Source organism: Thamnophis elegans, chromosome 6, assembly GCF_009769535.1.
Source record: "Thamnophis elegans isolate rThaEle1 chromosome 6, rThaEle1.pri, whole genome shotgun sequence".
NCBI classification, from domain to species: domain Eukaryota; kingdom Metazoa; phylum Chordata; class Lepidosauria; order Squamata; family Colubridae; genus Thamnophis; species Thamnophis elegans.
This window is the reverse complement of record NC_045546.1, coordinates 71921757-71946280: the sequence shown is the minus strand read 5'-3', so window position 1 is coordinate 71946280 and position 24524 is coordinate 71921757. Positions and strand designations below refer to the sequence as shown.

The following is a 24524-nucleotide window of genomic DNA, read 5'->3' as shown; positions in this document are numbered from 1 at the left end:
CCAGTGACGTGCAGTGAGGTTTATGGCTGGTGAGGCACTGACACAGGGGTTTCAAATTTTTTTAGACTTGCGGACTTCAACTCCCAGAATTCCATAGCCAGGCATGCTCAGTTCCGATTTAAAGCGACAGCATTTGTTTTTCTCCTTTGCGAAAAAGTTTTCCTTCATTCTTTTTCTTCTCAGACTAGATGAGGCACCTCGTTCTCCTGCCTCCTCCTGTAGAGGGCACTTTTTTTTACAGGCTTTTTAAAACAGTTAAGCACTAAGCAGAGTCATCCACTGTGACTTTGGCAGCAACTAGCTCAGCCTTTTTCCTTTTAGATTTTATTTTCCTTTTCATGATGACAGTGGTGAGGCTCTGCCTCCCCTGCCTGCACGTCCCTGCAGGTTTCCTTAAATGATAACTCTATCTGAAATTTAAAGTAATCCTTTTAATTAGACAATGAGTGAGCCTTTGGGATGGGTAGCAAGCTAATAGGCAAATGGGCTCTGGGGCACTGACAAGGCAGCCAAGCAGTCAGCTAGAGAGACGGGGGAGAAGCAGATCTTAGTACATTGTATTTGCAGGGCTCTTTTGCATTCAGACAAAGGTAAACCTGCAGAATGAGGTGTCTATGACAGGTCTTGCTGACTGAAGCTAGATTGTCAGTTTGGCTTGGGAGATACCAGAATGACTGTTGTGTAAAAAAGGGGGCAGGAGAGGAACAAGATGAGGCACTGGCAGAGTTACCTCCTCCTTCCCTGTGCAAATGGGTCGGTCTGTTCCACCTTTCTTCAGGCTTGGAATAGACCCACCACAGTTATTCATTGGGGGGCTGGTTTCTTTAGTTTGGGGGCTTGAACAATGGCTCAGCTTTCAGAAGGGAAGCACACGCCTCTGAAAGGGATGGGTTTTTTCTGAGAATCCTCACAGCAAGAAGAGAATTCTTTTTTTTTTTTTTTGAAACCATGTTCCAGAAGTGGAAACAAGTCAGGGCAGACTATCCCATACCAAGTATGTGTCGAACTATTTCTGAATCTGACCTTGGATGTGGACCAAGAGATCACTTATGAACATATATGAACATTTATGGGGGAAGGGGGGGAATAATTATGCCAGCATAATTTATGATCATTAGTGACAGATTTATTATTGGTGCTGGCATCTTGGTTTTAGTGAAAACTGAAAATTGACCCTAGTAGAAGCCTCTTCGTTTGCTTCTTCAGTGCAAGAAAAGAGGAACACCTTTTCTTCTAAGAAACTAAGCTATATATGTTTAAGCATTGAGATGACAAAATCAGATGGCATCTGGCAAAATTCCATTTTTGAATGCTGAGTGATATAGATTCACCCAAGCGCAATAAAAAAAAAATTGGGTTTCTGTCTGGATGGTCTCTTGTGACGAGCCAAAGGACAGAGAATGGAAGTAGTGATCTTCCTCCCATATTTGGGCATACCGGGGGTTGTAAAAATCTAATAGATACCTTTCACCCTGGCTTCGCTGATAACGGATAAGAGCCTGTGGCCTAATGGCTAAGATGTCTGCCTAGTATGTAATATAGCCCATGTTCAAATCCCAGTAAGGGTATGGCTAGCTGATGAGAACTAATAGCTTGAAATAGATCTATACTAGTCTCCCTTTATTTATTTATCAGCACAAATACAACAAATGTAACAAAAAGGCAACAGTAAAAAAAAAAAATTGGGTTTCTGCCTGGATGGTCTCTTGTGACGAGCCAAAGGACAGAGAATGGAAGTAGTGATCTTCCTCCCATATTTGGGCATACCGGGGGTTGTAAAAATCATATATATATATATATATATATATATATATATATATATATATAAATGTGTTTCCAATTCACTCCTTGTTATGCTAATAAATATTTCAATATGTCATAAAAACAAGCTTTCCAAAATATGAATATCGCTGATTTGCATTCTGAAGGGATTTGATTCATTATATCAACACAGGTCTCTTATTGCCCCATTGCTGTCTCATTTTGCCACTGCATTAAGGTGAGGCTTGAGTTATTGTCATCAAATTCAAAAATCACTCTGTGGGCTGCAATACTAGGATGTTTCAAGTCAGTTTGGTGGTAATATATTTCACACTGGCTGTAGAATTCCGATTCCATACAACGATATATTCTTTTAAGTTTATTTAGTGGCATGAATCAAGACTATATTACATATTATTTAAAATAACCCTGCATTATTTATAACATCTAGTTCATTTAGTACATCATATGCTGCAAAGTTTTTCAGAGAGTATTTTGTATCAAAACAATTACACCCAAAATCATTTTACAGGGCAGCAAGTTCACGTAAACAAGCATGATAAAAGAGATCAAAGACTGAATCCATTTGAATTACGGTACTTGTAGACGGTAAAATGCAGAACTGGAAAAGAGAAGCAGCATTTGAATTATTGCTGCTCAAAGAATATTTGGCACCAATAAATTGGGCAGAACCCCTACTCCACCATCCAGGATATATCATAACTAACTACTAGTCACCCAACTATGCATCTAGCCATCTATAGGATTTCTTTCTTATATGACAGTTTAGTTTGATAAAGTTTATAAGACCCATAATCTTCAGATTAAAATCAGGGAGGAGATTCTGTTGGGCAAACCTGCTGTAGTTGTGGATCCTTCATTGTCTATTTCTATGTTGCTAAATATTACATTTATTTTACATAAAATTAGTACTTCATTTGCAAGACCTGGGATGGCTTAGTGCTTTGCAAGAGTTAGTGCTCTTTGGTGCTAACAATACTTTATGGATATAACAGATTAATTGCTATGGGGAATAATGTGAGGGCTCTTCCTTAATCCTGGCACAACACAAATATATCCTCATACTATGTCATCCTTTCATGCCTAGCTCATAACTGAGGCAACTCACATGGTCTTTAATTACTCTGGTTCCAAGACAGTATTTTTGAGTATGATATGGCACGCTTTCCTAATAATAGGATTGCTGATCTGTTCAGGGGATGCTGTGAGATGGTATCTGTCCAATTTTTACTGGCCACTTTTGTTCTGCCACTTTAACACCGCCATTCCTTTGCAGCCAATAACAGTCTGCTTGTTACCTATTACCTCTTTCCATTTCATCCCAAAAGCCCCTCCTTACCTTCTATCTCTCAGCAGGCTATTTTTGAACAAAGGCATATGCATTCAATCTTTGTTCAGAAATAGTCCAGCTGACAGCAGGAGCACTGCAGAATTCTCTTCCCCTTTAGCCTTGTACCTTCTCTGTGTTGATTATCTGTCAGCTGGGCATGAACAGATCTTAATTACCTTGTTTCACCTTTAAAAAGATATAGGTTGCCCGTATACTCCAAAGGTTCAGGGCGTGGTGAAATTCAATTTTTTTTACTACTGGTTCTGTGGGTGTGGCTTGGTGGGTGCGACAGGGGAAGGATATTGCAAAATCTTAATTCCCACCCCACTCTGGGACCAGCCAGAGTTGGTATTTGCCAGTTCGCCGAACTACTCAAAATTTCTGCTACTGGTTCTCCAGAACCTGTCAGAACCTGCTGAATTTCACCCCTGATTCAGGGATGCCCACAGAGTAGAACAAAAAGTAAAGATGGTGACAGTGATCATGTGATACAAAGGCTTTTGGGATGTGAAAATACGAAATGAGGTTTCCAGTTGCTAAAATAAACATATGGAAAGCTTCAGATGGATTATTCATTCCCAAGTATTTGTTTATAGGACTCAAGTGACTGCCATTACTTCCAGAGCCAAATAGAAGATGCTAAAAGATAGGAGTTGTTTAAAAAGTGCTTTATCTTAAGTCAGGGATCAAATTGGTACATGATTATTGCAAAATCACTCTTGTGTAATTGCTGTGATGATGCAAAAGGCAGTGTGTTTCATAAATTATATTTCTTGAATGGTCTGATTGGGATTATTTTACTTTCAATGCCATTTACATTACCATCTAATGCCATTTATAATAGTTTCCTTTATTATCCTGGTTATGTAATTCTGCTACTCTCTTCATGAACACACAAACAAGCAACTCTCTCTCCAACAAAGTTTAGCTTAATCAGCAGCAAACGGGGAGAACTTAATGTGAAAAGATGTAAAGAAAATTCCACTGGGAAATTCCCTTATAGTAGACCTCAGTTTCCTACGTTTTAGAATTTAACTGAAAAAAACACACACCTATCTATCCCCATGCTTCATTTAGGCTGCAAATCCTTTTTATCTTTTAAAATACTACCTGTGTTGTTCGATAATACTTATATATATGTATTTACAGGAGTTGGTGCTATTAGGAGAACTAACCCATCAACCTTTGCTACATGGACTAGCTTTTTTTCTTTTTTGAAAATTTTGAATATTACAAGGAGACTTCTACCAAATACATCTAGGATAAATTCCTAAATTTCTTTCCTCCCTTTGCTTTCCAGGAGGTGAGAAAAGCCTTCCATTTCAGTGGGGTTCATGTAAATGAGGAAACAACAGATTTTGTCTGTCTAGGCCCTAGGATTTAGCATGTGATTTTATTGTATAAGAATTCCCTTGGGCCTATAATGTATCATAACAGAATAACATTCTAGGTCAACTTCATCTAGAATTGAATATTTTTTTAAAAAAAGAAATCCTTGTGGATTTTCAGGGGTTACTCATCTAGTCTGAACAAATATTCAGGTGCCACATTTTGTTAGGATGAATGGAACAGCTATACAAATAGAAAAATTGAGTATTAATACCTTTTCTCCTGAATTTAATTCTCTTCCCTGTATTAATCATTAACTAGACAGATAGTTCTGTAATAGCCACTAAATATGGCATAATGCTTCATGCTTCACTAATCTCCTGACCAAATTACTATAATGCATTATATATGGTTCTAGTTTCAAAAGTCAATTGAAAATATGATTGTCAGAATTTTACCTTCTGGAGTCAGAATTAGCTTCCAACTACAATTCAAGAAACTGAAAATTATCCCTAATGTGCTAAATAGTTTGGTATTCAAATACTTCACTATGGCGAAGAGCCACAACTATTTTGGATTGTAAGACAGAGATCTTGAAGATATATTTGTATATTTATTTATTTATTTATTTATTTATTTGTTTGTTTGTCTGTCTGTCTGTCTGTCTATCTATCTATCTATCTATCTATCTATCTATCTATCTATCTATCTATCTACTCATCTTGTTACAGCCATTCTGAGTGGCCGACAGTGCATTAAAGTTCCCAAATAGTGACAATCTCAAATAAGTTAAAAAAGAAGAAGAATTAAAGCAAGGGTCAATATACCATATATCAGAAGTTCAAATAGATTCTCCCATCTGACAAATCCATAGTCAAAAAAGCTGGAGTTTACTTAAAACCCTTCCCAAATGCCTGAGAGAAAACCAAGGTCTTTAGCATCTTACAGAAGTTGGGCCATTCAGATTTCTTCTAGCACGATTCTTTATGTAGCTGACTTCAAGAAAGAGTCATCTTGCAAAAAAGTCCAGGGTTCTGGCATTTCTTTAGGTGATACTTTAAAAGTTTGTATTGCATTGATTCATTAAAAAAAAATTCTAGTGATCTCTTATTGTACCTAAAAGAAACCTGCTATTGCATTCCTATAGGAATTCCTGCATTCCTTGCTACTTGAAAAGACATTGAATGGAATTCAGTAAGGTTTTTGTTTTAGGCTAAATCTTGTAGCATTTTCATTATCCCAAAATCAATTTTATGGAAATTCTCTCCATATTCTCTCAACTAATTATTTCAGCAATGGATAAAGAAAAAAGTTGCTGACTTACATTAACATATATTGATCCAAAGATAAACAAATTTGTGGATGAACAAAAGGTTACCCGTCCTCTTACAGATAATGTCCTTCTGATAACTATATGGATATATTCACATAGTTTTAATGGCAGTAAAGTGGAAGTGGTTTGCTACCTTCAAAAATGCCTTTAGCAATAGTGAATAGCATCGTTCCAGGCATGTGTGACATTTTAAGTTTCACTTTCAAATAATTGTGAAAATCAAATTCTTAAACTAAACAATTCCTGAAACTCAGGAATCTACCATATTTTTCGGAGTATAAGATGCACCTTTTTCCCTCAGAAAAGAGGGTGAAAATCTGGGTGTATCTTACACACTGAATACAGCATTTTTGGCCTCCTGAAACCCCACCCCCTTTGCAAAAATGGCCATGCATAGCCTTTAGGAGGCTTTCAGAGTGCTCCTGGGGGCTGGGGAGGAAAGAAATGAGCGAAAAAACAGGGCATTTTTTGCTCATTTCCCCCCCAGCCCCCAGGAGCACTCTATAAGCCTCCTAAAGGCTATGCATACTTTTTTTTTGACAAAAATGGGCCCATTTTTCACAAAAAATGGGACATTTTTGCTCATTTTTTGCCTTCCCCAGCCCCCAGGAGCACTCTGCAAGCCTTTTAAAGGCTATGCATGCCCTTTTTTTTGACAAAAAATGGGCTCATTTTGTTGACAAATTGGCTGTTTTTGGGAGGTCTGCAGAGTACAAAAACTTTTTTTAAAATTTGCCTCTTCAAAATCTTGGTGCGTCTTATACTCTGGTGCGTCTTATACTCCGAAAAATACGATATTTCTATAAATAATACCTATACTGTATATGAAGCGTTTTGCACTTCCTAAAGTAAGGTTCGATAGTGGTTCTGGCAACAGAGAGATCAGGGACAAGTGATATTTGTACACGTTCTCATTCTGTACAGGTTAAAAGAAGTTTTAGAAATGTTTTTGAATTTCATGAATTACCTTACCTGTCCTGCAAATAGGCCACAAACTCCAATTATGCACAGGATGTTGAATACTGCAGAGCCAACAATGGTTCCAACACCTACATCTCCTTTTGTGATAAACACACCTGGGGATGGGGGATAATTTCAATGTGTTATCAAAAGGCAGACATGATTTCTGATCATGAATTAGAACTATTCAGAGTAGAACTGTAGAAAAAAATTGCATAATCTTTAAACTTTGATTAAAGCAGATAACATATGCAGAATTACAAATGCAGCCAGATGTGGTTTCTGCATGATAAAATAAAGTGAATTACAATAACATTTATCCAAAGATTTTTCAACATCTATTCAAAATGCACAGAGCCCTAACCAACATATGTCTCGAAGTAAGATAGTGAAATAAACTTCCATGTGCATTTTTAAACCAGATAGATGAGGCAAAATTAGGGGGAATAAGACCTGCTCCCAGCCATTCTTGCAAATAAGCTCTTAAAATGTGACTTTCCTTATATCCAGTCTACAGGTAGTCCTCAATTTATGACTACAATTAGGACTGGAATTTCTGTCAATAAGTTGTTGCAATTGTAAAGTGAGTCAGCACATGATTGGACCTGATTTTACAACAAATTTTTACAGCAGTTGTTAAGTGAATCGGGCAACTGTTAAGCCAATCCACTTCGCCAATTGATATTGCTTGTTGAAAACTGGCTATGAAGGTCACAAATTGCAATTTCATGACTACAGGAAGCTGCAACTGTTCATAAATGCGAGTACCCAAATTGTGATTACTTTGGGGGGGGGGGTTGGTATGATGGTCGTAACTTTGAGGATAGACCATATATCACTTTTTCCCTAGGCTGCTGTAACTTTGAACTGTCCTGAAACGGAAAGACTATTTGTATCACATTTTTGTCTCGAATATAATAATACATAAAGGATTTCTCAGATTTGGGTGGTACTGGAAATATATTTGGGAAAAGCTGCATATATGATTGCTGAGATGCGTAAATGAAAAGTATTCTGTTTTCTCCATATAAAGCATGATACAACATTGGAGGTGTAAAGTCTCACGTTTTTTTTAAACTGCACTTTTGATTGACATGAGCGGGAAGTTTTGGTATAGACCTAAGAATGCTGGACAGGTTGTTCTAACTGCATATTTCACTACAGCAACGACCCCCACCAAAGTGCGCTGCTCCCTGCCTGGCGGGAGATCTGGCAAGGAATCCTCTGCAAACATTCCATAAAGGCGTCTAACAGCCCTGCCTGCTGCTCTGGCTTCTCTCTCTTTTGACCATACAGAAGATGCTGCAGTGAAATCTACTGTGAGAAAGACTAGAAGAGCTGATCCATCCTTCCTCAAATCAGATGCTGAGTTCCCTCTTTCAGAAATCTGCTGGTGATGGACAGTATCATATTTTCTCTATATTCTTGCTTAGTAACAACCAAACAATCTGGCCTTGCCATCTGTTACATATTCAGATGACTCCTATTAAAAATACTTATGCTGTTCTCATTCAACTGCCATTTTTTTTTAACAGATTTTTTAAAATTATTTTTTCCCTTCTACAACACCTTACAATCATTACATCAACATTGTTATGTTACCTGTACATGTACATAATATTTCGCTTCTATATTTACACACCTTTATACATAGTTCTATATATATTTATATATATATTGTTTTTTGGCTTAATTAATTTTATTCTTGTTTTGCAGCCATTTGTACCAATTGTTCCAAATTTCTGACTCTTCTTTATCTTTTAATTTCAGTGTTAATTTGTCCATCTCTGCACAATCCAAAGTTTTTTTAATCACTAATTCATCCGAGGGGGTATTATTTTGTTTCCAGCATTGGGCAAATGCTATTCTAGCTGTAGTTAGCAGATGTGTTAATATGTACTTAATTTTCTTTGTATATTTCCCTTTGATTATTCCCAGTAGAAAGATTTCGGGTTTGTATTTTATCTGTTCTCCTGTAATTTCTTGCACCCATTTCCAAATTTTTGTCCAATATTTTTGTGTTTCCGGGCAGGTCCACCATATGTGATAATAGGTTCCTTGTACTTTTTTATACTTCCGACCCACAGGTCGGCTTCATGTTTGGGTACATTTGGGTACATTTCAATGCAGTTCATTTACTTCCAATAAAATAAAGCAGCATTCTAAGTCAGCCCTGTTCACCTCTCTTGCATTTGTGGCATAGGTGCTTCTCAGCATCCCACTCAGAAATACCAGGAATGTAATGAATGCAAGGCATGTGTTCCTAGTTAACAGACTTCTGCTAATAACCATACATAGATTTTTCAGAGTTCGAACGCTGTTGGCATCATACAAGATCCCACTTCGTCATATAGGACAATCAAACTGTCACTTTTTCTGCCACAAAGGTTTTCTCTTCCATCAGCATTAGCTAGTTTCAGAGACACACACACTTTAGCAAAGCAGGGACACAGCCGTAAATAGTAATTCTTAGTTTCAAAAATGTTAGTGGTTAGAAGTTAGTCGTTTTGTTACCTATCACAGATGTAAACAGCTCTGGAGCAGAACTGCCAGCTGCCATGAATGTTGCCCCTGCCACATCTTCACTGAGGTGCAAGCGCTGCGGAAGGAGGGGAAAAATCAATGATTGACTGATATGACTTTAAAACCTTGTTTAATGTTTCTCAAGGCACAATAAAGGAGAGAACAAAAACTAAAAACACATTTAAATTGTAGTTAAAACATCTAAGCCAGTGGTTCCCAAACTTGGCAACTTTAAGACTTGTGGACTTCAACTCCCAGAATTCTCTTTGGGAGTTTGGGAACCACTAATCTAAGCAACTGTCATATCGATCAAATATTAGATGAGAAGCAAAAGACATCTAATACGCGCCTGAGTAAGGATGCGTTCATGGCTTGTGAAGGTTAGAACTCCAGAATTGGAGTTCTAACCTTCACAAGCACTTTTTCATGCACTTTTTCATTAACATCAATTTTACAGATCTAGATTGATGACTGAGTACACATTTTTTTCCCCTAGGCTTTGTGTACTGGTACTGATTGAGAAGTGGGGTGCTTGATTTGGTTATCACTTATTTGTTTCCTAAATATTCTATTTTTGCTCTGCCCTGCTGAATAGCAGTTCCTACCAACTTCAATTTGCATGTTTTAGAGTTCTCTTGAGCCAAGGTGGCGCAGTGGTTAAATGCAGCACTGCAGGCTACTTCAGCTGACTGCAGTTCTGCAGTTCGGCTGTTCAAATCTCACCAGCTCAGGGTTGACTCAGACTTCCATCCTTCCGAGGTGGGTAAAATGAGGACCTGGATTGTTGGGGGCAATATGCTGACTCTGTAAACCGCTTAGAGAGGGCTGAAAGCCCTATGAAGCGGTATATAAGTTTAACTGCTATTGCTATTTTTAAGGTTTGAATGAAACAAATGCCAAAAGCTTTGTAATGAGAAGGTTTGCAGACATGCCCACTATTATATTTATTTTATAAATGTGCAATAGTCCTTAAACAATGATCCTGCATATGCATTCTGGATGAGACTGTATTTTTTAAGCAATAATCAACAACCTAGAGTCATGGATCCTGCCAATCACTTCTTAAAAAAAAAAAATTCCTGGAGCCCTTGACTGTGTCATCAAAAGCTGATGGCAAATATTTTAAAAAAAGTGGTATGAGGGTGGGGATGATATTAGATTAGGAGTAAAATAAAGGGGTTGTGTAGTTTTGGAATAAGTTTAATACGTTAGAATTATGTAAATGTTGGACCTCAAAAAAAGATACAGAAAGATACAATTATATTTGTAAAAATGAAAGAGAAATTAAAATTTGCCCAATGGGGACTTTTTAAATTTAAACAATTCTATTCAGTTCAGGGCAAACAAACACATCATGCAGTTACAACTGTTTGCACCAGAATTACACTGTTGGAAACACTGTAGCTCATATTTTTTAATAAACACTTTCGAATGTCAGGCCTTATAGACAATCACAATCCTTGTATAATTTAAGTTATTTAATTAAAAAAGTCGAATACCCTGCTGCAGTTATTTGAAAAGAGTACGGAAAAAAACAGATAGGGAACTGCTGGTACCTTAAGAGTATTACACACATTTAATAGCATAACTGTGTTTGGAATACGATGTACTCTACCACTTCAGTAATTTTCCATTTAAAAAACAGACACCAATTTAAAAAACAATATGGAAATTAGGAAAAAATATGTGTGTTTTTCATTTTAAAAACTTAGAATAGGGAAATGTGCACTTCATGTGTTTATGGATTCCTCTTCTATACAGTGTGTTCACAGAATTCTGCAATGCTTCAGAATCAATTATGCTGAAAAGTTATCTTGTAACATGCAAAAATGCCAAGGTAACATCTGTTGGTCATTAAACCAGCTGTGTCTTTTTCCATATCAGCCATGTGCTTCAGGCAACAGAAATGGGTGTTTTAATGAATTACTGGCTGGTGCTGCATTCATTCTCCCGATGCTACAAAGCAACTTGCAGAATTGAATCTGAAGCTTGCACAACCTTTATGTTTAATATGCTAGGGGACATTTACAAGGAACTAGACATATTCAGAATGGATTTTTTTCCCCACGTGTATTAGCCTTAACTTCCATGTTCAGAGACCGTGAAGCATCATCAATAACATTTCTTGGAAAGTACTAATAGTCAAGGCTATTCTCCTTATGTTTCTCACTGATAAAAGAAGTACAGAGTAGGAAATGGTGTAAGCATACATATGTTCAGGAAACCTCTACTGTAGATATGGCAAATGTAAAATAAGAAATGAAATATGATTAAATGCAAAACATGATAATGCATATATTTCAATAAACATGGAAAACTATTTTCAGCAGATACTTACTTCACAAATTTTTTCCAACGAAGGAACAAAGAAATCATCACAGATAATAGCCAAAGCGTAGAACATGTAGATGGCCTAAAGAAACAAAAGGCATTCCATTGAGAAGAGGCTATTTTGATCATGATATTTCCTCATTTCATTCTATTAAAAGAGTTAAAGCACATCTATCTATATTTTTAATACTACAGAGGAGAGACACTATTTAACTGAGCTCAACATTGGCATGTCTACTTTGTTTTCTTGATAATATGATTAAAAAAATTTATTATGACCAAAGGCAGAGAGTAAAAAATATGGAATCTTTGGTAGCAATATAGAAGTTGTTTCCCACTGCAGCCCTCTGTGACGTTTCTCTATCTTCCCAGCTTAGCCTACACCTGAGGAATGGGGAAAGGTCCAAAACTACTCAATTTCTAACTCCAAAGAAGGGCAGATGGGGGCATAGTTAATAATGGGTTAATAATGCCTGGTTTTCTTGCAGAAAGAATATAAACACTGTACTCTACAGTCCAGTGCAGGGAGCTAAAATGTGTAATAGACTTCTCTCAACAACTTCCCTCAATAGTAAGCTGTTCTGACCCCCTTCGTTCCACACCAAAGCGCATTCCAAGCCAGAGATAAAATACGGCATTTAATTAACAGACAAACAGGTCCTTGGCAGCAACCCAGCACAGACAAGCTTGGACAGCAATAAACACAGATAAGCCTTGGCAGCAATCCAGCCTGCCAAGCTCATACAAAGTTCTCTGACATTCGATTCTGTATTGACTTCTGCAAAGAGGGGCATGTGCACAAGTAGCTTTTTATAGTCTGGAGAGGAGCCTAATGACCACCAGCTGAGCGCAATTACCTCCTGTAATTGCGTAATTGTTCCTGACGCCTAATAGCTCTTCGATGGCGTGCATCCAGGAAAAACTCACTACTGGCTTCCGGCTCACTCTCCCTTGTCTCCTCCCCACTGGTCCAAGGCTCAGGTGCCTCCTGGTGGCGAACCAGCCTCTCTGCGCCCTGCTTGGAGTCAGAACCCTGTCCAGGGTCCTCCACATCCTCCAGAGCCGACTCAGAGGGCCCCTCGCTGTTGGAGTCTGGTGGCAGCTCCAACGGCTCCTGCTGGGCCACAACAGTAAGCTATTGAGGGAAGTTGTTGAGAGAACTCCATTACACATTTCAGCTCCCTAAACAGGACTCTCTGCACAGAACAACTCTTCCTGCTAGAAAACCAGGAATTATTAACCCAAGCAGATATGTCCTTCCATGCCCAGTTCTCTACAGGAAATTGGTAGGTGAATATCTGTATGTGTGTAAAAACAACTGTATATTTTCAAACATGTTTTAATTTTTTCCTTAATTCAGGCCATGTTCAGTCTAAGAAATAGTGGTATAAATCTGCATTATGGCTTTTGCTGTAATCTTGAAGTAATCACTGGTAGGCAAGGCGGCACAGACTCCGTCCATCTATCAGCTCCAAAATATGAAACTGGTTTCCTTGTTCCCAACTGACAATCAATCCCAAATGATTTATGCTGTCTGCCTGAGCAGTTGGAAAAATTACCCTTAGAAGAAAGACCACATTGCTTTTGCCATCCTTGCTTCTTCCTTCCCAGATGGATCCAACACCTGGACATTCATTGGTGTTTTATTGAAGTATGCACTATATTAAGACCAAAGGAAGGGACTATGCAGATTGCACCTAAGTATGCCAAAAAGCATTCTCTATAAAAGGGATTACATAATACACAATACATAGTACAAAAACTATCCGTTTCATATCATATATATCTGGAAAAACATTGCACAATATTTTCATAGCGTACAGTGTTTTTGATGCTAATTGTCACACATTTGAAAGTACTTGAAGTCATCAATCACTGAATAAACTTTTGTGATGGATACATGGTTCTATTCATTTGTATTTGTTCGATATGTACATATCGTTTATATGTTTATATTTTTCCATGTGTTCCTTGTTGCTTTTACATTTTTTATTCTGATTTCAAGTGATTTCCATATAAATAAACAATATTGCTATTCAACTTCCAGTAGCATTTTTGCCCATGCCTAGACAGATTCAGTACAAGCATTACAAATCAAATGCTGATTATACTAAATGCTGAATTAATATCAACTCACATGCTCTGTCCCAGTGTTTCTCAACCTTGGCAACTTGAAGATGTCCGGACTTCAACTCCCAGAATTCCCCAGCCAGCAAATGCTGGCTGGGGAATTCTGGGAGTTGAAGTCCGGACATCTTCAAGTTGCCAAGGTTGAGAAACACTGCAATCCTATTAGTTCCATGCAAATAAATCCTGATGCACAGACAAAGCTTTTTCCCTGCACAATGACTCCTGAACCCATCTCAGTGGAAAATCAATTCCACATGCCCCATTCCTTTTTGTAGAGCTTTGTACAAGCACAAGGGAACCTTCAAGTCACTCAAGCATCTTATGCAGGCTAATCCAGAATCACTGGATATCACTATACCTCATACACAGGAACAGGAGAGTCTTATTCTATGAGGGGGGGGAAATGCTAAAGCGCATGCAAAGATATTCCCTTTAATGCACAGCACATGGTCAGGTCATATGCAAAGATCCTCTGTGCACTTACCTGTGCGAAATTATGTATTACCAGTTTCTTTTCTGGAGATGCCAAATAATGATCACATTTCCATAGGACAGGTAACAGTGAAGAAAGGTAATTTTATAGAAACCTACTTTATTTCAGTCCCCAAACAATTGGAACTACTTTTAGTTTTCATTAAAACAAGCACATTTAAATAAAAATGTCTCCCTAGACTAATTACCTTTTCATTGCAGAGTCATAAATGCTGTGCCAAAAGCTAAGCCATTTGGAGAGGTGTTAGCATGCTTTCTTTTCAAGAATTTCTGGTCAAGATGATGATGTAATTGAGTGGGACTGGCTCAGAGGTGGGTTCCTACCAGTTCGCACCTATTTGGTAGAACTGGTTCGTCAAATCTACCGAACCGGTTAGAAGAGGTTCCTGCAGTGAACCCGGAAAGCAGGCCACACCTACAGAAGAGGTTCCAAAAATTTTTGAAACCCACCACTGGTCCTTGGATATGATTATTCTACACTATCAAGCTCATATTTATAACACTCAGTGCTCTGTGAAAGGTAAGGATGACTACTGCGTTTGTGGTGCCATCAGAACATTGCGTGTGTTGAAGTTGTTTTAACGCAAACCAAAGATGCCTTTTAAAAAACAAGTTTACATCATATTCTTATGCATGCCAGTGCTGTGTGTGAGATAGTTTAAGGTGGTTCTGACAAGTGTCGTCGGCATCTTCATATCTGGTCACATGGGCGGCAAGCCACTCCCATACGGTCACATGGGCAGCAAGCCACTCCTACAAAGGAGGCCATACCCACAGAGTAGGTTCGAACAATTTTTGAAACCCACCACTGGACTGGCTTTAGTACTTCCTGCAACATGTTTCTCCTGCTTAATTACTACTGTCTACTGGAGCTAGAAACAAGTAATTGTTTTCTAATTCGGATAACTGAGCAGATTTCTTGCCAAGTGAGGCAAAGGCCAGCAAGGGGGAAAAAAGCTCAGCTGTTATCATCCCCATCCAAAAAGCAATCACTACACTGCATCACTAAGCAATGTGTACGCCGCATCACTCTCTGTTCTCCTTGAATGGAGAGGAAACTATCATTGTTTGACTTTGTTTGAGCCGAGGTGGCGCAGTGGTTAGGGTGCAGTACTGCAGGCCACTTCAGCTGACTGTTATCTGCAGTTCGGCGGTTCAAATCTTACAGGCTCAGGGTTGACTCAGCCTTCCATCCTTCCGAGGTGGGTGAAATGAAGACCCAGACTGTGGGGGCGATATGCTGACTCTGTAAACCGCTTAGAGAGGGCTGAAAGCCCTATGAAGCGGTATATAAGTCTAACTGCTATTGCTATTGCTATTTAAGGTGCCATTACTAACAGACATAATAAACTTGATGGAGAGGAAAAGACATTGTAAGATTGTGGAAATTTATTGCAACATCCGAGGTTGCTATAATGAGGACCCAAATTATTGAGGTTGAGGTTTATTCGATTTATATGCCGCCCTTCTCCCAAGGACTCAGGGCGGCGTACAACATTAAAAGAAACACATACTACAAAAGTTAAAAAGTAATTAAATAGGATATCCCCAAACCAAAATTAAAATTAACAATGACACATTATTTTAAAAGAATTCAAATTAACAATAATCAATACTTTGATTTGTTTTGTTCAGGCCAGGCTGGCTTGCTGGAAAAGCCAACTTTTTAGGGCGCATCGGAAGGACTGGAGGTCGTGGATTATTGTTGGGGGCAATATTCCGACTCTGTAAACCGCTTAGAGAGGGTTGTAGAGCACTGTGAAGCAATATATAAGTCTGTTATTGCTTTTGCTATATGCCATTTATCTTTGCGCAAAGCTTCTGATGTTCCTACTGACTTATTATTTCTAGGCACTTAATTATCTAATCATGTGACAGAGAGTCAAATGCTTTCAAGTAATTAATCCAAGCTACGTTCAATTTTGTCTTCCTCTTGCTGTTTTCTAAAATAATTTTGTCAGTTAGGAGCTGATTATTTTTTTTTTTGTTCCTCTGCTGTTTGGATGGTTTCATTTCTGTGCAGATGGAAAGAGCTTGTTTTCAGCTAGTTGCTATCGGACTGCATCATCTAAAATACCCTTTAGCAATGTGAAAATGTGTTGGTAAGCAAGTAATTGGCCTGTCGTTGCCTGGTAGCTACCCTTGGGTTGGATGTTTCATTATCATTTAGGTTTTTCCAAATGTTAACCAATGTTCAATTACAACCACTTGCATTCTGTTATGAAACTGATTGGCAATGAGTGCATATGAACCAAGCAGATGTTTCAACCGAAAACAATGCAGTTTATCTACCTCTAGTGCTGACCAATTCTTTTTTCCATAAAAAAATTTTTTATTTTCCATTTTCATAGCATATAATCACATGTATACTATTACATAGTCAATATCATGTTGTATTGTTAAGTAATTACATCAATTCATCTTGCCATCAACTACCAAAAAAAAAAAACCCCAGTTATTGGCTCTTCTGCTCTCCATACACCATATTTATATCTTATCCGACACTTTCTTCACCCTCTCTCCTCCCCCTTTCTACATCCTTTCTTCCTTCCATCATCCTTTTCTACTCTACTTCCCCTTCCTTTCTCCTTCTCCTCTCTCCCCTTACCACTCCTCCTTATACACCTCATCTTCCTCCCTCACCGTCTCTCCTGTACCTCTCTTCCTATCTTTCTTCTCTCCTCTGCTTCCCACTCTTCCTCTAATTCACTTGGTGTATTTCAGCTTCTGAGCAAACTCCCTTTTGTGTTGATGGTATTTATAATTCCATTTCAATATACATAAAAAAGAAAAAAATAGCAGTATACATGTACAATCATAATACGTTAAAATCCAACACCCCTCCTCCAACTTAGTAAACTCCGCTCCCTCCCCCCCTCCCAACCCCCCCAACCTTCTCCCACTCTGACTTCCCAGAACCAATACAAGGTATAAATCTTTAACAAAAACAGTTCAAAATATACCTAAAGAAAAAGTAGAAAATTGATAACGTCTTTAAATTGAGCTTAGCTCCTCCTTGCTAGGCTAACTATAAACAATTTGTATCATTTCTGATCTTCATCATAAGCTATCTGAAATTTCCTAGACCCATATTTTTGATCGTCCTAGCCCTTTTCTCCACCATTTCTGATATTACAAGTTCTTCATTTCATTCTTTTTATTCTTATCGAACTCCTTTATTCAAACTGCATTCTTGTATTTCTTTGTATTTCCAAGCATTTCACTGTTTCTTCTTCATCAGATACTGACTGATTCATTGCTGTCTCTCAATTGATTGGTAGAAATGTTTCTGTTTCAACTGAAATTTGAGATTATTCCTCTTGTGTAATTTAAGTTTGTATCTTCTTGACTGTATTTGCTACTTTATTATTTCTAGTACTTCCTTATTCTTATACTTCTCGATTGGGTAGTCTTTGGTCTTCTTGCTCTTCAGCTTCTTTTATTTCATCTGTTCTAGCTTGCTTGCATTTGATCTTAGCATGCTGATTTATTGTTCAATCTGATCTTCCATTTTGGTGGTGCACTGACTTCTTTTCTTGTTTGGTGATTTTGCATCCAAGTTATCTAGTTATAACTGCAGCCATGCTATACATTAGTTGCTTTGTTTCTTGCAGCAAACTTATATTTAATATTACAGTATTGGCATCTTTTAAAACTTGTACTAGATGTTTCTTTGTAACAAGTTTCAAAGAATACAACCTTACTATATTATTTTTGTGCTGTTCTAGATGCTCAGATAGTACAGTTGTCACCAGATGTCCATTTGGTAAACATCTAACATTTAGCATGGCACTTATTGGCCTAGGAGTTGACTGATTCGGTATAACTTTCTGTAAATTATATCTCACCATATTGTTTATGGGAGAGGCACTCTGATAAAACCTGTCTGGTATGGTTGAACTTCTGGCATAGCTCTCATTTCCCTCAGAGGACACAATCCACAACCACATCAAGATAGTGCCTTATTGGGAGACAATAATTTCTTTTATCCTTGAGAGAGTTTGAATGATTTGGAATTGATTAGGCCTATGTGTTCCTGCTATTTAAAAGAAAGTATATAAACATTCACTTTTACAATACATAGAGACAATATGAGTCACTTTTCATTACGGACTTAATATTTAGCATTAATAAAAGTTTATCGTCCAACTATACCTGTCTTTTTAATTTTAACTTTTTAACATGCACACCCCACGTACAAATACACACAAATACCTGTATACTGAATGTCTTTTTTTTTCTTACAGTTAATGATCATAAAAAATTACCAACAACAACAACCGCAAACCCAGGAACATCAATAAAGTTATATGTGGTAATGTTTTCTCTGCAACTATACTCTGCTTTGCTACCATGCTGAGAATTGAATGTTTCATATCTGAAAAAAGAAGCATAACATTAAACCCACCCATTCTGTAAAGATATTAGCACAAGAGGAGCAACCCATAACTCTTACAATGCCCCTGATGGAAAGCACTGTAGGAAATAGTGTTATCGTTTCAATTCCAGGATAAGCATGGTGAAATGGGCTCAGCTAAAGGGATTAGAATATCTAATCTACAGAAGTGCAGGTTAGAAAGCATTGTGCTTACCCTATTTTTTCTCAAATCCGGAAAAGGCAAGTATTTAAAAAAACTGATTTCTAATGGAATTTTGCAGCCCCCACTTTCTCATTTTTTTCAGACCTATGTATTTTTTTCTAATATTTTGAATACGGTCCTCAATTTACAACCATTAAGCTAACATCTGAAGTAGTGTGATTGTTAAGCAGGTCACCACACAATTGTGACTGATTTTACAACCATCTTGCAAAGGTCATTATGTAAAGGCAGCAATCATAATGTGAACACTATGATTGTTGTGCAAATTCATTGTTTTGGGATGGGGCTTCTTTTTCCAGGAACCAAAAGTAAACATAAGTTTATAGCAAAAATGTAAATCATGGTTAAGTGAGCATGGGACATTGCAAACAGCCATAAATGCAGCCTGTTTGCTGAGCACAAAAAATGTAGTCAAATGACCATAGGAGAGAGGACAGCCATTCTGAGAGGACAAGCATCAGAACTTTGAATAGCAATAGCAGTTAGACTTATATACCGCTTCACAGGGCTTTCAGCCCTCTCTAAGCGGTTTACAGAGTCAGCATATTGCCCCCACAGTCTGGGTCCTCATTTTACCCACCTTGGAAGGATGGAAGGCTGAGTCAACCTTGAGCCGGTGAGATTTGAACCGCCGAACTGCAGATAGCAGTCAGCTGAAGTGGCCTGCAGTACTGCACTCTAACCACTGCGCCACCTCGGCTCTGAATCTGGGTTGCAAGTCATAACTTCAAACATCATTAAGTGACCAGTCATAAGTTAAGGACTGCCTATATAGTACTTTCGCCATCAAAGAAACCCCTGTTTTACCTGTTACACTCTACGGTAAATACATTCTACAGAAACTTGATATGATATTACCTTTTGCTCAACAGATATTTTCCAGCTCGTTAAGTAATAATTTTTTTAAAGGTAAAGAAAACAAATCTGTGCTTCTTAAGCCAGTAATTGATCATCTGCCACCAAGTCTACACTTCAATTTTAAGCATCCCTGTCTTGAGATCAAGCAATTCATTAAATATGCCCTCCATATGTTTTCCTTTAGAACAGCTTCAGTATGTATATATTGATGCATTACATTTGATTTTTAATTTCCCCCAAGTTTAGGAATTGGACATCTTGTATCTAATCTTCCGAGAAAGATATAGGGTTTCCTGCTTTAGACTAGAAGGCCTCCAAGGTCCCTTCAAACTGTGTTATTCTGTTATATGTGCATAAAATATCTATAATTCTTTGAATTTAAAAGTTGTTTGTTCCATTAATGTCAAGATAGATATTCAAAGATTTTTTTATTAAGGTAAGTAAACCTTTGACCAACGTATGAGACTTCTATTTATTACAAACATATGAATGCATGGTAACTGATATCTTAAAATTAATCTTCACAGTAATATAAGGCTTTTTCAGAAATGGCTTCTGTAGAGCACTGGATATTATCAAGATCATTTCATTTGAAAAGAGGTTTAAGATATATTTACTCCATTAATACCATTTGTTCCTAAGCACCAAATATTGGTTATTAACAGAAATAATGATAGTGGAAAGGGACATCCTTACTTTGAACCTCTTGTTATTTCACCTTAGTTTAAGTCATTAATACCTATTTTTGCATGGAATAATAGGGCCATATTATATATCTCTAATAACTTTTCACTTGTGGCTATTAAACTAAATCAGAACTATGGAGTATGGAGTGGCACAAGTGCAGCACCTGTCACCAACTCTTTAAAATAACTGCGTCTTTTCACTAGATCTTGCTGTGTAATCCTAGGAAAAACCTCGGCTGCTTTAAGGAATTGCTAAAAGGTGCAGCGTGAGGAATCTCAGGCTCCAAAGCAGATTTCCCTACAGTTCCAAAGCAATTTATAATTCTTATATGTGTGTGTGTGTGTGTGTGTGTGTGAATTTAGTGTCACAACCCCTGGTATGCCCAAATATGGGTGGAAGCCTACTGCTTCCTTTCTCTGTCTATCGGCTTGTCACAAGAGACCATCCAGACAGAAACCCAATATTTTTACTGTATTTTTACGTGGGAGAAAGCCCGAATAACCAAAGACCTACATACACACACACACACACACACACACACACATATATATATATATATATATATATATATATATATATATATATATACACACACACACACACACACACACACACACACACATACACATACACATACACACACACACATATATATATACTATTATACTATTTAAGTATATATACTTAAATAACAAGTTTTTAAAAGAAGTGATTTGGTTGTGCAACAATACATACTTTTTAATTATGTATATTTGGACCTACAAATATGTATATTGGGACAACATACTATTTTAGCTACTTAGCTATTAATTTTGTATAAATTGTAGTTGTATTCAATAATAAGATTGAGGGATAAGATAGAGGATGTTTTCTGGATTTAAGAAGCCTAATCATTTCAGTTTTCCTCCATGCTTTGGGAATTCAAAAGTCATTTTCTAAATCATGCAGACATAGGCAAAAAGTCTGGATGAATCTTTCACTAAAATAGAAATGGGTGAGGACTGTCTAAAGAGAAGAAAAATAAGAAATCTTCAGACTCAGATGGTTTCTCAGGGCAATTTTACCATGGTTGGCTGGGGAATTCTGGGAGTTGAAACTTGCCAATGATGAGAAACCCTGGGCTCCAGGAGCATAGAGGGGTTTTTTCCCAGATGTACATTTGCCAATTCTTCAGGCTGAGACAGAATGACCAGACCAAAATCACCCAGCTGACTTTCATGCCTAAGGCAGGATTAGAACACACACTTTCCCAATTCTAAATCAAACTTTGGATTTCTTTCTAGACCACAAGCCCACCCAATCATATTCTCAGATTTATAAGACTGGATAAAATTACACATAGCAATTTCATGTAGATAATTTTCAGCATCCTTTAATCCTTCTTAATGAAAATACAAACTTTTATACAAAGAAAATATTTTTGCTTAGCCTATTTTCTGTTATTCCATTCCTTGGAACTAGGACTTAAAATATGCAATATATAGTCTCATAGGGTTTTTTTTAACTATAAAATGAGTTTGTTGATGATGCCTTTATTGCTTATATAATATGTTTATAACTACTGCTTTAGTTTAAGTGTTTTCTAAATAGTCATGTTATTATAAAAGCTCCCCAGGAAAACTAAGCTTTGACATCCAAAATTTTAAAATAAATAAACATGTCATAAATATTTCAGAAAGCATTTCATTTATACCCTTATTTTATAATAACTTAATCACACAGGCAGCATTTTGCTGGAGCAGACCAACAGCCCATCTATTTTAGTTTAATTTAATTTTAATTTCAAAAAAGAAACATTGTTATTAATTTGCTTAGAAGAATACTAAAAAGATGGTGGCTTTAAAAATACAAAGTACATACATGATTTCTTTTCAAGATTTAGAACTTTATGTAGAATCCAGAAAAGCAAGATGAAACAGCCAAATAGATTGAAGGCATGAAATAAGAAATAAGAAAAAGGAAAGATAGCAGTTCACACCAATACCATGCAACACGAATTCTTCAAAAAAAAAAAGCCCAGTTTAAGTCCACACATGCTAATTAGAAATTAGAGACCTTACGCAAACTAAGATCTCTAATCTAGAGACTATCTTGCTAGCCAACATACTGTTGCCTGTTTTCCACCAAACAGAAGATATATGGAGTATTTTTCACACACACTCAAAATCAATATTCAGAGACCTGGGTAACATATTATTGAGTCCTCTCCTAAGTTGTAATAAAGAGAAGATTTGCTTAAATGCCAGTTAACAGTTTGTTCCATAACATGGGCCCTCGCATTACTAGTGAGAACTACAGTAACTATAGTTCTTTTAACTACAAATATTGTAAATTTATAAATTAAATGCCACTTTTAAATGGATCGCTTGGGTGTCAATTTGAACGTCCGTGAAACCAGTTGTTAAACCGGCAGGATCCCACCACTGGAATACTGCATCCAGTTTTGGTCACCACAATGTAAAAAACATGTTGGGACTCTAGAAAGAGCACAGAGAAGAGCAACCAAGATGATTAGGGGACAGGAGGCTAAAACATATAAAGTACAGTTGCTGGAATTGGGTATGTCTAGTTTAATGAAAAGAAGGTCTAGGGGTGACATTATAACAGTGTTCTGATCTCTCAGGGGTTGCCACAAAGAAGAGGGAGTCCTGACAGTTAGAACAATTAATCAGTGGAACAACTTGTCTCCAAAAGTTGTGAATGCTCCAACACTGGAAGTTTTTAAGAAGAGATTGGACAACCATTTGTCTGAAATGGTATAGAATTTCCTGTCTAAGCAGACCTTGAAAGTTCCTTCCAACTCTGCTATTCTATTCTCATTCATTCTCTCTCTCTCTCTCTCTCCCTCCCTCTCCCTCTCCCTCCTTCCCTCTCCCTCTCCCTCTCATACACACACACACACACACACACACTTGTACAATTGTAATTTTTGTACAATTACAAAAGTATAGACATATTCTATATTTTAATATTTTGTTATATTTTTCTTCACTTAATTTTAACTGCTTAAGTATTTTTATAATGCATAAATCTTTCTCTTTTGTTCCTCTTTTCTGTTATTTTAGAAGTAACAATAATTTATTTTAAAAAGGAGAAGATAGTAGATAGATGAGGAGGCAATGAATGAATACTGCTGCGCCTCAAAGTCTAGTGCTTACTGAAGCATAGACTGATTGTCATAGTTTGATCTAGAATTCATAATTCTGGGGTCAGCCATCTTGATTGAATGGTATTTGAAAGGTCAGGATGCTCTTTCTATTGTCTTCTGAAGGAATCCCCAAACTAGTATCTTCACGTTAACAATCTTCTGTGGAGAAGACATTTTTAGTTATTGTCAGAAAGCACAGTAACCATGCTGCCTTCTCTCTCTGTGATTTTAGGCTACCAAATAAAGAGAGACAAATAATGAGAACTGATTTGACCTTCAGATGTTTACATACTCATCCTTCATCTATTTATCCACCCCCTGCCCCCCCCGGATTATACATATTTAATGAGAATTAGGAGGCCGTTCAACTCCATTAGACTCTAGGCAGCTTACAATATTAAAAGGCAGTAAAGCTGTAAAAACCCAGAACATGCATGTCCAGAAAAGATCAAATTAGTAAGGATAACATTATACTAGGACTAGAGAGAGCAATCCTATTATTAAAGCTCATCCAAACAGAAGCTCATGGCATTCTCTCCATAAGCCAAACAATACCAAATTGTTATTAGTCCTTTCTCTAGGACTATTTGCCCCTGCCATTTGCCGCAGTAAAACTTATATAGACTATCTCACTGATTTACAGCTGTATTGTATTGGCTTTCTTTCTACTGTTCTTAATAGCATCAAACTTGCTACCTAAGGTTGTCACACCACAATAATTCATGGAAGAGCTGCTTATGACTCCACTTCCATGGGGTAAATACCATCAAACGTAGCAAGAGCTGCAATAGCATTTTCCATTTTACTGCATATATTTAAATATTAGAAGAAAAAGTCTATTAATTTGTAATTTGTCCCGCACAAATGTATATATGTGAGCCCATGGTGGCGCAGTGGTTAGAAGAATGGAATTCTGCAACTACTTCTGCTGATTGGCAGCAATTCGGTAGTTCAATTTTCATCGGCTCAAGATTGACTCAGCCTTCCATCCTTCTGAGGTCAGTAAAATGAGGACCCAGA

The 24524-nt window shown here is 37.3% G+C and overlaps 1 protein-coding gene across 1 annotated transcript in view; it reads right to left on the bottom strand.

The window, feature by feature from the left end:
* SLC24A3 (solute carrier family 24 member 3) overlaps positions 1-24524 on the bottom strand; it is a 167224-nt gene that overhangs the window by 42341 nt on the left and 100359 nt on the right. Inside the window, 3 exon segments of the mRNA XM_032219148.1 lie at positions 6747-6850; positions 9249-9333; positions 11596-11670. Of these exon segments, the coding sequence (XP_032075039.1) occupies positions 6747-6850; positions 9249-9333; positions 11596-11661 (255 nt within the window). The 5' untranslated portion in view covers positions 11662-11670.